The following is a 14,630-nucleotide window of genomic DNA, read 5'->3' on the forward strand; positions in this document are numbered from 1 at the left end:
AGCGAACGACTGGGGTAGTACCCTACCACGTATTTAGTGAAGATTGCGTTGTTTGTCTTCAGTGATGTGGATGTATCAAAGGGCAATTCACTTCTGATACTGCACCAATATGAAGCCAATATTGGAGTCGATACGGTATGCAACCTAGGAATACTGCTTGAATATTATGCGCGTATGATATCCACGCTGATATTTGGGTAGATATAACCTCATATGCGACGAATATGGGGTCTATATCGTCAATACGGTATGCAGATAATGAGAATATTATGTGCGTATGATACGCGTATGCAGTATACTCGAAGTGATTAACCCCTAGGGATGTATGTTAGAATATGTGTTCGAGTTTTTGACATAGAAAAGGAACGTGCTCACCGGTGTTCAAAAACAGAAATTTTTATTCTTGAAATCTCTGCACCAGTCCAGTTTCCAGCAGCTAATCTTCAGTTCTTCAGCTTGCGATCTTCAAAGATTGCTTAAAAAATGCTTGACTGTCCGCAGCTGCAAGTTCTGTCAGAAGCTTGACAGAATCCACAGGAGCGATTCTTCTCATGATCGCTTCATAAATTCAGCCGTCCTGTTACAGTCTTGAAGGAGCCTGGTCCGATGGTGTGGAAGAAGTCACGCTTTTTTATACGGATGGCATCTGTTTGAAAAATCGAGCTTCTCCACAGGATCCACAGGAACCACCAAGTAATCTCCGCAAATTCCGAAACCTCTGGCCATATCCAAAAATGTTCGCGTTTATTTCAAAACTTTTTTTTCTAAAAACTGATGGTTGAAAAACGACAGCAGAAAAAAAAACACGTCTGTCTACACGCCCGGCTTGCTATACGTTTTTTTTACAACAAAATTTCAGGTGGGGTTAGTCCAGGGTGGCCACCAGATTTGGATTTTCAATTTCCCGGTTTTTTCCCGGTTTTCTCCCGAGGCCAGAAGGAATTCTTCCATATAGTTTTAAATCAAATTCCAATGTTTTTTTTTTATCGAACTGTCAAATCGCAATGTAGGGTCCTATGCGACACAAGTCAAACTTACATGCGTATATCGCGCTTGCATCACACCTTGTATGCAACCCATGCATTCACGGAGAAAAAAGAGTTCCCAAAATCGTGAACAAGCGTTCATGAAAATGGGAACCTCGAACAAAGTGTTTGAAGTGTTCGATTTTGAAAAACGTACCATAAAATTTGAACACTTTGTTCGTGGTTCCCATTTTCATGAACGCTTGTTCACGATTTTGGGAACTCTTTTTTCTCCGTGTTATTGCGGATTATGACAGAAGAGCGCGTGGTGGATTATTGTTAGTAAGCCACCGGCCTGAGCAGTGGGAATAATTGTGAGTCGTACGGACAGACGCGATGAATCGATGGCTAGCGGGCGGACGGGTGGAAGGCCATCACAAAACAATAGTTGTGCGCACGGAGCGAGACACAGAGAATAATTAGGACTCTACACGCAACATGGAGTTAAACTTTCTGTGAAGTTGCTGTGAAGCTAACCAAGGCTTTTCAAAAAGTTTAACTCCATGTTACACGCACACACTCTCACTTTTAATTCCTCGATAGACTGACGTTAGTATCAAAATACTTTTTGAACGCATACACAACGTATACATTTGGTTCAATATTTTTATTTCTCAAGAAAGCTTTCAAATTGATTACAAAAAGTAAGAAGCCGTTTTTAACAGATTTTAGTCCAAATCCTTAATTTCCATAATGCTTGTGATTTTTCATATCCATGCTACTTAATTTTTCTTAACTTAAAATCAATGAAAAATCGTTTTGTATCAAATTTCAGAATTACATAAATTATTACTGGAAAGCAGGAAATAGCATTTACAATGTTGGGTATGAGTATGGGTAGAAAAGATTTGCAAAAGACAACAACATTTATGCAAATACTCTTTATTTTTCTTTGAAAAAGCTTTTGTAAATTCAAGAAAAACGATTCTTCCAGAGAAAAAGTGCCATATATTTAAACAATCGGTAACTTTAAACATTTTTTGCCAACCCTCTGAGTTGGCCTGTACTTCAACCCCTCATCGCGACTCCCAGATCGCGCTAACATAAACATGATTATCGATACATCCTTTGAAAAATTTAAAAAAAAAAAAAAAATAATCATGTTTGGATGTTTTTAAATTTTGAGTAACACAGAATGGTAAAAATCAATTGATCGTGTTGCGATTTTCTGAACAACACAACCGAAACAGTCAAAATTCAGTTAATCTTTTTTTGACGGATTTTTCAGATGAGAATTAAATAAAACCCAACAAAAACTAAATTTTTGTGTTTGAATAAAAATAAAAAGTGACTGTTTGTATTGAAATGACCATTATGCAGTTGAACTCTGAAAATATTGTTATTTTAAAATATCTGAAAATTTTATTAAAAATTTAGATTACAATCTTAAAATAAATTTTAAAAGAAAGATATTTTTTCAAATGTTCTGAATTTGAGCACAATTTGATAGGATGTTTAAAGATTCCCAAATAATTATATAAAAATATCTTAAATACCAAATATTTCCGACATTTTAAAATTATACAAAAGTAATCAAATCTGATTAAAAAACACAAGCAAAAAGTTTCATAGAAATTTGTCCTTAATAATTTGTTTGACTGAGAAAGCCAAAAATCATCTTATAAAATACTACTGAAAACAGATTTTTGAAATTCCACCAAATTTTTTACAGTAAAAATTGTAAACAGTCCGTCTCGATTATCCGAAGATTTGAACAGTAAAAAACAATTTGTATTTTTTTATTTTCTTACTTCTTTACTTTACTAACATCAAATTCGAGTTCAGCGACTTAATTTTAGTCACTGTTGTGTGGTTGATTGCCTATTAAATTTAAAAATGCATTTTTTCAATATTTCATTTCAGCCATTTTGGCCGCCATCTTGGATTTCATAATTCTAAATCATTTTAAAATAGTTAAGGCTGGTACAGATTTTATTTAAAGTTTTTGTCTCCCCACTTCATAATTGGCCCGAAAAATCAAGGGGCAAATTTTATTTTTTTAAAAACTTCAAAATTATAATGAAAATTCAAGTGGAATCAACTGAAATCAATTTTAGATCCATTCACCTGCGTTCAGAATCATTTTAGCATGTTTGGGTTGGTTTATAAATCATTAGAATTTTTGAAAACTTTCAATGTTTATTATTTTTTTTCGCTAAATTTTTTTTTCGTCAAATTTTACATTATTTGAAAACTAATGATTGCAAAACAACTGAACGAGTGTAAAATGCATTTTAAAACACTTTTTCCATGCAAATGTTGAAACTGTGGCTTTTTATTTCAATATTAATATTTTTTTATTTTTTTCCGAGGCCTACGGATAATCGAGTCTGAACTGTATTCTTAATTTTTTACGGCGCACAGGTGCTAAGCTTTTTGCCATACGATTTTCGGTACGCAAATGTTAGTATCTTCGAAATTATGGGAACTATCGGTTATTTATTCCCTTAAGTTACTGTCTAGATTTTGACTCTTTTTACAATCATATTGTTGAAGGGTTAAATCCGTAAGTTTGACTATTTTGGAATAAAATAACAACAACTTCCTTGGCTGCTGTGCACCCTCAAGTTGATATTGAAATACATAATAAAAAAAAAATTGTTTATTGTGCTTATGAAATTCAATACTTATTGAAATAAGACTTCAAAAATCATAGCGCTGAGTAAATTTTCTATTGAACCGTGAACATGATTGGAAGAATTGCAGCTTATCCAACATTTGTTTTTTTTAAACCGGGTCCGGTGGTGTAGTGGTAATCGTAGTTGCTTCTCCCCCCTCGCCAAAGAAATATATCATGGAATACTCAACAAAAAAAACAACCAAAGCCTAGTAGCTTGAGTCTATTACACAAATTCATACATCATTTTCCCGAATTCTTCATTAAGAATAACTAGAATAATATTCTAATAGAGAAAAGTATACGTTGAAGTCATTTAAGAGGAATTTGTCGAATTTTAACTAAACTTAAAATATTTTCCCGGTTTGTCAGTCGAATTCCCGAGTTTTTCCCGGTTTTCTCCCGGTGGAATAAATTCCCGGGTTTTTCCCGGTTTTTTCCCGAGGTGGCCACCCTGTTTAGAATTTTGGAAAATAACTCAGGTAGTCTTTAAATAGGCTGTGAATTTTGTTTGAAATAACTCTGAGCTTAGGTAGTAAAAATACCGCAGCTCTAGTGTCCGTTCACCTCGAAGGTTCGCAAGACACTGCATTACAAATGTTAATAAATGACAAGAAGAGTGCTAGGCGTCATCTAACCTAAGGCACTCTCTAAGGTGTTCCCCTTAGGAACTGGGAAAGATTTACTACTTTTAACACGAAGCCTTATGTTTGGGACAAACTTCAAATGCGATTCTTAGCTTGCTGTTTTTGCATGTGGGACGTTTATGCGAACATGGGCAGTATAAGCTATGATTTAGAGTTTTATTTCAAAAGTTACTATAATACACATAATGAATATAGTCTTTATGTGTATAGTAACTTTTGAAATAAATCTTTAAATATGATTGTATTGAGAAATTAAAAGTGAAGTTGCCGTGAAGATTACCACGGCACTTTGAAAAGTTTAACTCCATATTTCACGCACACACCCTCACATTTAATTTTTCGATAGAGATAACAATATAAGTATCGTAAAACTAAACATGTGATCCAATTCAGATTCTCTTGCCATCTTTGTTATCTAAGTACTAATTTTTAAAATGTTTCATCTCCTTGAAACCAAATTTTTAAAATTACGCCCTAATGAGGTCATTTTGTATGCATTTCAGACATCACATTTCAAAACCTACGATACGAATCACGAATACACTAACCCAAAAGTTGTGAAGGATTCATTTCTGGAAGATGAAAACAAGGTATTTATAAACGAAAAAAAAAAATTGTTTTGTGGCTTTTTTTTTTTTGATAAACTAAAGATTAGTGAAATTAAGCTGCAAATTCAAACATTTTTTTATATTAGGTTGCAAATCCTATGGACCTCCTCAAGAGCAACACCAACGCTGACTTCAAAATCGACCAAACGACTAGTGACTTACTAGAAACAAAACATCGATTTGACGATGACTTTGGCCCAGAAACTGACGTAGATGCAGTGGACGATGCCAACGTCGCTAAAACTCCCAACATGCTCCAAGAAGATCATGCTTTCAGTTCGGAGGTATCAAATGGCGTGAAGCCATTTTCGCTCGAAAATAAAATCATTGAACATCTGTCGGGCCAGCACAAGGAGTTCCTTTCAAACACCAATCCATTCAATGATGATCAATTTGATGAATATAACGGCCAACAACAAAGTGTTAAGGACGAGCTTATGGACGAAACCGGAACAGCGAAATGCGAAATTGACTCTGAATTAGTAGTTGATAATAAAATCATCGACGCCTTAGAAACATTAGGAATTACAAATGGAGAAAAACAGACTCATGATGATGAGGATAAACCACTTGATAGCGGACTAGTCAACGATTCATCATCTGAAGCAGCCGGTTATACAGAAAAGGTTGATAATAGCCATGAAAAGTATTATACAAAAATGCAAAATGAAGATCCATTCGACAACAACTCTCCAATCACTTGTGATAAACAACCGGTGGAAGAACAAGGTGAGTGAAAACTTATTATACTTACCCACGAAAACAGCATGATTCGAAAAAAAAGTTCTCCGATCGGGCTCAAATTTTTTCTGGGGGTTCCTTGGCCGATATAATTAGACCCGTATTTTTTGTTTGGCCATTAGGGTGACCTACGCCGTGTTAGGGTGGTCCGAAAAATGGCAATTTTCGTCGATTTTCGCAAAAACCACTTTTTTTTAAATCATCTCCGCGCCATTTCATCCGATTTTAGCTGAAGTTATGTTTTCGATACTCTGAGATACGATTTGTTGAAAATAAAAACTGAGTTTTTCGACGCGCCACGCGCAAAAATGGAAAAATGACGAAAACGGGAAAAAATCGACTTTTTTCACTAAAACGGCGATAACTTAAAAATTTCGGCGATGACATATACATGTTAGGGTACCAAAATTTTCGTAATTGAAATACGCTCAGGATTTTAACACGGCACTTCGAAAAGTTTAACTCCATGTTGCAATTTTGGCCGCCATCTTGGATTTAAATTCTACACGCAGAAAAATATTTTGTAGAATCAGCCTGTACGAGGTTTGATTCAACAAAATTTTTATTGAATATAATCAACGCCGATTTTGCGTTAAAAAAACCTTGATTTTCTCAATTCCACAAAAATCTTTTGTTATTTTGGAAAAAGTTGCTTTGACGTTTAGAGTTGATTCAACAAAAATCTTGATTTTCAAATCAACAAAACGATTTGTTGATTCAAGTATGCCTTATTTTTCGGCGTGTATATATAATTATATTCTATTGCGCGTATTCCCGAAAAAGACACGCGGCATACCAGCCTCGAAACGACGCGCCACACTTTCGGCAAATGCGCGCTGTCAAATCCCATGCTGTGCGTTTTGTTGATCTTCTTCTTCGAATTGCATGGCATTGTTGTCGGGAATGTTTTTTATTGCACCAAAAGTGCAGAAAATCGCTGGCAACAGTGTCTGCGGCACATTCTGAAATGCCGCGCGGCGTGTACCTTCGAGAGAAACGGACAATATAAGGCTTTCTAGACCTAGTTCTAGACCCAGCGAAAAGAACATAATTTAACCCAAAAATTACAAACTTCTCGTCACAGTGTCTTGATGCAAACAATAGAGTTATCTTAGCCCGAGCTCACGCACACTAGCACCCCATTTGTTTTGCTGGCAGATACAAAATTTAACCTCAATCTTTTTCGTGTACGTAGACGCAATACATGCGCACGTAGATAACTCTATAGAGTTATCTACGTGCACATGTATTGCCGTTCAAGAGCCAAACGACATGCGACACCTAGTGTTGAGTAACAGATCAGAGCGAAGAATGTCGATTGAAATTTCCGCCCTTTGAGGTTATGTATGGGTCATTCCACCTGAAGCGGAACACCATTTGAAAATTACCATCTCCGATTCTGCTCAAATTTGGCAGAGCTGTTGAGACTATCAAAACATGCAAAAATCCCGAATTTCATCCAAATCGGACCACCCCCTCCATTTTTGTACCCTCCCAAAAAATCGACTTTTTGGCGCTTTTTGAGCGAAACCCCTATCTTCAAACGACGATAACTCAGGAACCACAAATCTTAGAGGGTCGGTCTTAGACTCAATTTTGAAGGAAATTGGACGTAGAATCCATTACCGCGATAAAAAATTAGATTAAAATATGTTTTCTATTTGTATTGCGCAATTGAAAACTTAAAATGGCCGTATCTCAAAACAGCCCTGTTTATTTTTCAAATTTGACCTCACCATCGTATTCTCCGTCCGATTTTACATAAGAATCACTTATCGACAGAAAGGAATATTTTTCGTTCCAGAGATATCGAATTTTAAAGTTTTAAGTATTTGAAATTACCTATAATATCTACACTCGCCGCATCTTCTAGAAACACTCAGTCGTGCTGATCAATAATAACTACCTGGTGTTCTGTAAGATGAATTATTTTTTCAATTTTATACGATTTTGAGATAATCAATACCTTGAACAATCTATTTTTTGTTTAAGGAATATTTATTGGGTAATTTTTAATGCACTATTTTTCCTGATCTCAGTGTCATTGAACCATATTAAGTAAAATTTGAACTTTTAATATTTATTTGCAAATACTACAGAGTTTTTACGATACAATTTTCGAAAAAATTTTCATTATTCTATTATTTTCATATTTTTTCTAATTCCTCATTTCTTCCCACTTTCTCAAATTATTTCTTTTATTTGAAACGAGAACAAATGTAGAGCTGGCTGTAGTAGATGAAATAATTCTCATGGGTTCTAGAGCTTTTGCCATGTGCGGTAGCGAAATAGTGCCTGTTCGAGCCTGACAGCGCCAGCTCGAAGAAAATTTGGTTTGGTTTTGGCAGCACTGCGCTTGCTGTGATGACAACTGCCACGAAGGTGGCAACCCAGCCTGCGTCGTTGCCAACAGCGGAAAAGACGCGCGCAACGACGTGTGCTCGGCAGCAAGCGAGACAGAGCTGGCAACAGCGCGTCGACGACGACGCCGTAAAGAGAGGAAGGGATCGCGCGAAACGACGTGCGCGGCAACAACGCGCCGTTGACGACGGCCTGACCGAGAGAGTGAAAGGGAGAACGAACGACGCACGAAGATGTTCGTGGAGGAGTTTTGGCGCGCAACGAAAGAGGACGACGAAGACGGGCCTGTGCGTCGGAACAAGTGAAGATTTAAGTCTATCGCAAGCAGCCGAACCGGTCGGACGTAAAGTCACCTCGTCGCGATCGTCGGAAGGAAACCTTATTTAACCTCTAAAATAAGTTATGTGTTAGTTAATAGAATAGTTTAGAGAAAGTTAAGTGTTTTTCTGTTTGCTTGCGTATTTCCGACCCTCCCAAACTGGTTCCCCAAGTCCGCCGGAAGTTTGAAGTGCAAAATCTACAGTCCGCTCCGAACATGGTCCAAACGACCCGGATAAATTGAACTAGAAGTGCCGGGATTTGCGGGGAAAGTGAAGGAGAAAAGGCGGAGGGTCGATTCTATCGCGGCAAGTGGGCACAAGGCCCACAACGTGGAATAAGTCGCCACGAAGAAGAGTGAAAACGGACGCCATCTTGGCTGAAGCGTGGTGACTGGAAAAAAGTGCTCAGAGTGAAAAAGGCGACGCCATTTTGGAATCGACCAGAATGCGTCCGAAGAGCAAGTGTAAAAAGTGCTAAGCGACGCCATCTTGGATGCGTCCAGAACCTTCTGAAGCCGGAAAAAGGTTCCGGAAAGAAGGTTCAAGTGAAGTGAAGTTCCGGCCAAGAGGACACAAAGTTCCCCCAAGTACCGTGATTTCAGACTTGGCTGATTTCCGTGCTTGGTTCGGACGCTGGGTCCGATCGTTGGTGTCCCTCTTGTGCCGGAAACTGCCATAAAGTGCCTGCAATAATTCCCGGGAGCGGCGCTGAGCAAGGACGCGTCGACTCCAGAGAAGAAGAAGCGGAAGTTGCAGGCAGAGACGAAACCCTTCTGCGAACTTGGTCCGGAAGTGAAGACGCTTGCAGTGACAAGACTTCCGCGAAAGTGGTTCCGGAAAACGCGAAGAACGTTCTGGAAAGTGGTTCCGGATGTTCGACGCAAAGTGAAGTGAAAGCGAACGGTTCCAGCAGCCGTTCCGAGCTCAGTGCTCCGCCACTGTAGCATCGGTGGCCAAAGCGCTTCGCCCGAGGAAGTCACCGGAGAGGCTGGTGAACTCGGAGAAGGCGGCCACACCGAAGAAGAAGACCGGCGGCAAGTCCGGTCACTAAGTGCACTGAATGATCCCCTGCGGAGCGAGCAGTGTAAAGGAGCTGGCGGAGATGGAGCGTTTCAACGACGTCGTCCACCAGCGTGAGCAGGCTCAAGGTAAGCTCACCACTATTCTTGATAGCTTGGAAGATGCCACGACGCTCACATGGGCAGCGTTGAAGACGTGTCAGAAGGAGGTAGAAGCCGCGTACGATGCGTACCACACGGCGTACGGGCAGATCCTTGGCATGGTTCCGTCAACATCACGGGACGAGCAAGATGCCCTCTACGACGCCTTCGACGACCTGCACACAGAGGTCCTGACGGTCATCGAAGAGAAGCTGCTAGAAGTAGGCCAGCCCACACGACGAAGAATCGCGTACACGCCTGGTGTACCACAATGGGTGGACGAGACAACGAACCCAACAACAGCTAAGATCGTCGGATGCACCAACGTGATGGCCATCGACGAAACCCCGAAGAGTTCCTGGAAGCAGCTGGAAGAGCTGCTGGACAGTGATCAACCGAAGTTTACCATCCAGCATGGTGAACGGTCCGAGAACGCCAAGACTGAGCAGCCCGTCATCGAGACGAACAAGATCGCTGACGTGGAGGATCCGGCACAAACGTGTGACATGTGCGGACTTGGCCAGCACAAGAGCTGGGAATGTCCGCAATTCTTGGAGAAGACAGTCCCCGAGCGGCTGTTCAAGACAAAAGAGAAGCGCCTCTGCTTCAACTGCCTCCGGACGGGACATACCTCGGCGCAGTGTGTGTCCACCGGAGCGTGCGCGACGTGCAAGAAGCGGCACCACACCCTGCTGCACGCCGAGTACCGGAGAAACCCCAAGCAACCGACAACACAAACGAAGGTGGAACAACCTGGTGCTCCACAACAAGCCAAAGCGAGTCAAGGGACGCCAGAGGCCAGCTCCTCTGGACATCTAGCGCCGGACGCGCTGTCAGCCGTCGCGGACTTTCGAGACGAACCCTGCAGCCCAAACCCCTGCCATGGTTTATTGATCCCAAGTAAGTTCGATACACACTTGACGAAAAACACTCTGGACGGACACAACGCGAACGAGATGGCTGGCGTCGAGCAGATGCAGCCACGTTCCGACACATCGATGATTCCTGCTGGAGTTCTACTCGCCGTCAGAGTCAACTTTGTGGCTCTGCGCGAGACGAGCTTCAGCCAGGTCTTGGACGGCACGATTGGAAGTGGCGCAGCACACGAAGAAGCGGTCCTGATTCAAGGCACGGAGTTTGAGGATCGACCCAAGTTGGAGCAGCACACCGAAGCCTGCGCACGAGAAGTTGGAATCTACAAGGAAGCAAGTGAGGTGAGTGATCCAACGAATTTGAAGCAAGTTTACCTGCCGTTCCACGTGATGCTGAGAACATTCGAAGAAGACGCTGGCTTTTCAAGCCGAGCGATTCCTGACCAAGGACACAAGGTTCAAGGTCCCACGACGCAGCGCTCTGCTGCACTCAGCGTACTTGAGAAGACTATAAACGCATGTGGAGGAGTAACGGTGCGTACAAGGGCGGCCTCGGCGCCGCACAAGGCTGCTGCAGTTGCCACACAGCCGAGCTATGAGTGCTCGAAACATTCAGTAGCTGCAGCACCGGCAAGGAAGAAGAGTGGCACTGGAGGACTCGGTCCACACGAGCGGTCGGTAAACGCCGACCCACTGAAGCGAGCATCACCTGAAGGCACTGGAGATGGTCCAAGTGGAAGCAGAACAAGATGCCGGTTTCCTACAATCGGCAAGCATCAACAAGCACTGGAGCACACCCCACGGGTCGGCCAGGCCTTTTGGCAGCCCCTGCGACTGTCAACTGCGCTGACCGGCACACCCTGTAAGAATGCAACGAAGTTAAGCCCGGTTTTGGAGAACAGGGCGAAAAGGGTTCGCATCGACTTGCGATTCCCAAGAGCGCCCGACGAAGAAGTAGAAGAACACTCACCTGGTTAACTTACGGCCAAACCTGGGAGGCGAAATAGTGACCTCTGGATCGCCTGGAGAACAACGGCAGTTCTTCGCGGGTGGAGGATGTTCGAGCCTGACAGCGCCAGCTCGAAGAAAATTTGGTTTGGTTTTGGCAGCACTGCGCTTGCTGTGATGACAACTGCCACGAAGGTGGCAACCCAGCCTGCGTCGTTGCCAACAGCGGAAAAGACGCGCGCAACGACGTGTGCTCGGCAGCAAGCGAGACAGAGCTGGCAACAGCGCGTCGACGACGACGCCGTAAAGAGAGGAAGGGATCGCGCGAAACGACGTGCGCGGCAACAACGCGCCGTTGACGACGGCCTGACCGAGAGAGTGAAAGGGAGAACGAACGACGCACGACGACAATCGTGAGAGAAGATTTTGGCGCGCAACGAAGGAGGAGAGAACGAGAAATGTGCGCGAAACGAGCAAGTCTATCGCAAGCAGCCGAACCGGTCGGACGTAAAGTCACCTCGTCGCGATCGTCGGAAGGAAACCTTATTTAACCTCTAAAATAAGTTATGTGTTAGTTAATAGAATAGTTTAGAGAAAGTTAAGTGTTTTTCTGTTTGCTTGCGTATTTCCGACCCTCCCAAACTGGTTCCCCAAGTCCGCCGGAAGTTTGAAGTGCAAAATCAACAGTCCGCTCCGAACAGTGCCATTCAGCAAAAACCCCAAATTCTGCCTTAGGGTTTGAAAGATTGATCATATTGAACCGATTTATATAATATGTTTCATCAGAATAATTGATGATTTTTTTTCCATTCTGGTACATTTAATTACAAAAGCAATACCATATACTTCTGATACATGTGGATAGCAGCTGTATCGTCTATTCCAAGATTTCGAAATGATTGACAAACAAAAAAAAGATTATTCTTCGGACGGTGTCGAAATGAACACAACTGAATAATAACACAACTAGATAATAAATCAGATTAATCGTTGTGATTTTCTTACCTTTTTCCAGTTTTATACTTTCCAGAAATCCTCCTCCTTAATCATGCTTCACGAGAGTTTTCGAAAATTTATCATTATTCTATTATTTTCATATTTTTTCTAATTCCTCATTTCTTCCCACTTTCTCAAATTATTTCTTTTATTTGAAACGAGAACAAATGTAGAGCTGGCTGTAGTAGATGAAATAATTCTCATGGGTTCTAGAGCTTTTGCCATGTGCGGTAGCGAAATAGTGCCATTCAGCAAAAACCCCAAATTCTGCCTTAGGGTTTGAAAGATTGATCGTATTGAACCGATTTTTATAATATGTTTCATCAGAATAATTGATGATTTTTTTTCCATTCTGATACATTTAATTTCAAAAGCAATACCATATACTTCTGATACATGTGGATAGCAGCTGTATCGTCTATTCCAAGATTTCGAAATGATTGACAAACAAAAAAAAAGATTAATAATAACACAACTAGATAATAAATCAGATTAATCGTTGTGATTTTCTTACCTTTTTCCAGTTTTATACTTTCCAGAAATCCTCCTCCTTAATCATGCTTCACGAGAGTTTTATTCATATTAATTCATAATTTTTAACACGATAATGTATCGTACACTTTTTCTTAAGTTACAAGATCAATTACAATTTCCTGCTAGCTCTGCGGGAATTCCATTCTGCCCTGTATTGCGTGTCGTTCTTGCTTTGTACTGTGGGCTAGCACACAAATTCATCGTATACAGCAGTTTCCTACAGTGGTGTACATTACATTTTTGCCTTATTTGCTAATGATTATTTGGGATGAAATCTTAATTCAATAAATAACCAGGTAGCAGTTATTGAACAGCACTTCTGAGTGCTTCTAGCAGATGCGGCGAGTGTAGATATTATAGGTAATTTCAAATACTTAAAACTTTAAAATTCGATTTCTCTGGAACGAAAAATATTCCTTTCTGTCGATAAGTGATTCTTATGTAAAATCGGACGGGGAATACGATGGTGAGGTCAAATTTAAAAAATAAATAGAGCTGTTTAGAGATACGGCCATTTAAAGTTTTCAATTGCGCAATACAGGTAGAAAACACATTTTAATCTAAATTTTGATCACAGTAATGGATTCTACGTCCAATTTCCTTCAAAATTGAGTCTAAGACCGACCCTCTAAGATTTGTGGTTCCTGAGTTATCGTCGTTTGAAGATAGGGGTTTCGCTCAAAAAGCGCCAAAAAGTCGATTTTTTGGGAGGGTACAAAAATGGAGGGGGTGGTCCGATTTGGATGAAATTCGGGATTTTTGCATGTTTTGATAGTCTCAACAGCTCTGCCAAATTTGAGCAGAATCGGAGATGGTAATTTTCAAATTTGCATTTTTTTTGCACACTTCAGGTGGAATGACCCTTGGGCTGGCCGTCAACACCACCAGCAGCACAGCCAGCGATGCCAGGAAACTTTCCCTATAAATGCCACTTTTCGTGAGTGTTCGTTTGAACTGTCAGCGCAAATGGCAAAACTCGACAGAGTGTTGGATGAAAAAAGAATTAAGCCGATGTTAGAAAAATGGGCGTGGCCCAGTTCATTCGCCTCGATTAGAATACCCTTGGGAATTTTTTTTTTGTTAAATGCTTGGTAAAGAAATAGAATAACTTTTAGTGAAAGTGAAAATAAACAGAAATGTTCACAAAAACTTGCTCTACTCGTTGGTGTACTTGGTTTTAGTAAAATTCAAGGGAGACTCTAGATTATCCAGCATCATTCAAACACGACCGCTTATTAGGATTAAAATGGGTAGATTTCCCCTATCGTGGCACCCGTAAATCAAATCGGCTTTTAAAGAAAAACGAACAGAAAGTTTGACAGTTCGCTTTGCGCATGGCAAAATTTTGAGCTTAAATCGAGGCTTAAACCGTTTCTTACTCAGTTTAATCATGAAGTGTCTTCATAAAACTTTCAGGGGTGATTGGAAATCATCTTTTTAGTGGATTTTATAAATTTCTGTATTATGAAATATTGTGATTTTCTACATGAAAGTAACCCCTTAAATGTTTGTGCCGATTAAGTTGCTTACACAGGCAAACGATCAGCCAAGGAAATTTCGAACAAACTGAAAACTGTGTGTTACAAACTCGATTGGAAACCGTTCTATGCAAAACGATGTCAGATTCAAGAATGACCCGTATACGAATTCTGTTTTGTTAAATTCCAGCGTTCAAAACAACTTTTGAGCAAAAATTCGAGCTGATACTTTATTAACTTTTGATGCTCTATCATTTTAAACAATATTTTTTTTTCAAAATATTTTTTTTTTGATTTTTTTTATTGCGTTAATTTATAGAGGG

The 14,630-nt window shown here is 40.6% G+C and overlaps 1 protein-coding gene across 5 annotated transcripts in view; it reads left to right on the forward strand.

The window, feature by feature from the left end:
* The window catches only part of LOC6042596 (titin), a 144,631-nt gene that overhangs the window by 111,409 nt on the left and 18,592 nt on the right, over window positions 1-14,630 (forward strand). For all 5 annotated transcript variants that reach the window (XM_038252084.1, XM_038252082.1, XM_038252083.1 and 2 more), the window contains 2 exons: window positions 4,793-4,879; window positions 4,984-5,626. In XM_038252084.1, the coding sequence (XP_038108012.1) occupies window positions 4,793-4,879; window positions 4,984-5,626 (730 nt within the window). The remainder of the gene's footprint in view (window positions 1-4,792; window positions 4,880-4,983; window positions 5,627-14,630) is intronic.

The sequence above is a fragment of the Culex quinquefasciatus genome, chromosome 2, assembly GCF_015732765.1.
Source record: "Culex quinquefasciatus strain JHB chromosome 2, VPISU_Cqui_1.0_pri_paternal, whole genome shotgun sequence".
NCBI classification, from domain to species: domain Eukaryota; kingdom Metazoa; phylum Arthropoda; class Insecta; order Diptera; family Culicidae; genus Culex; species Culex quinquefasciatus.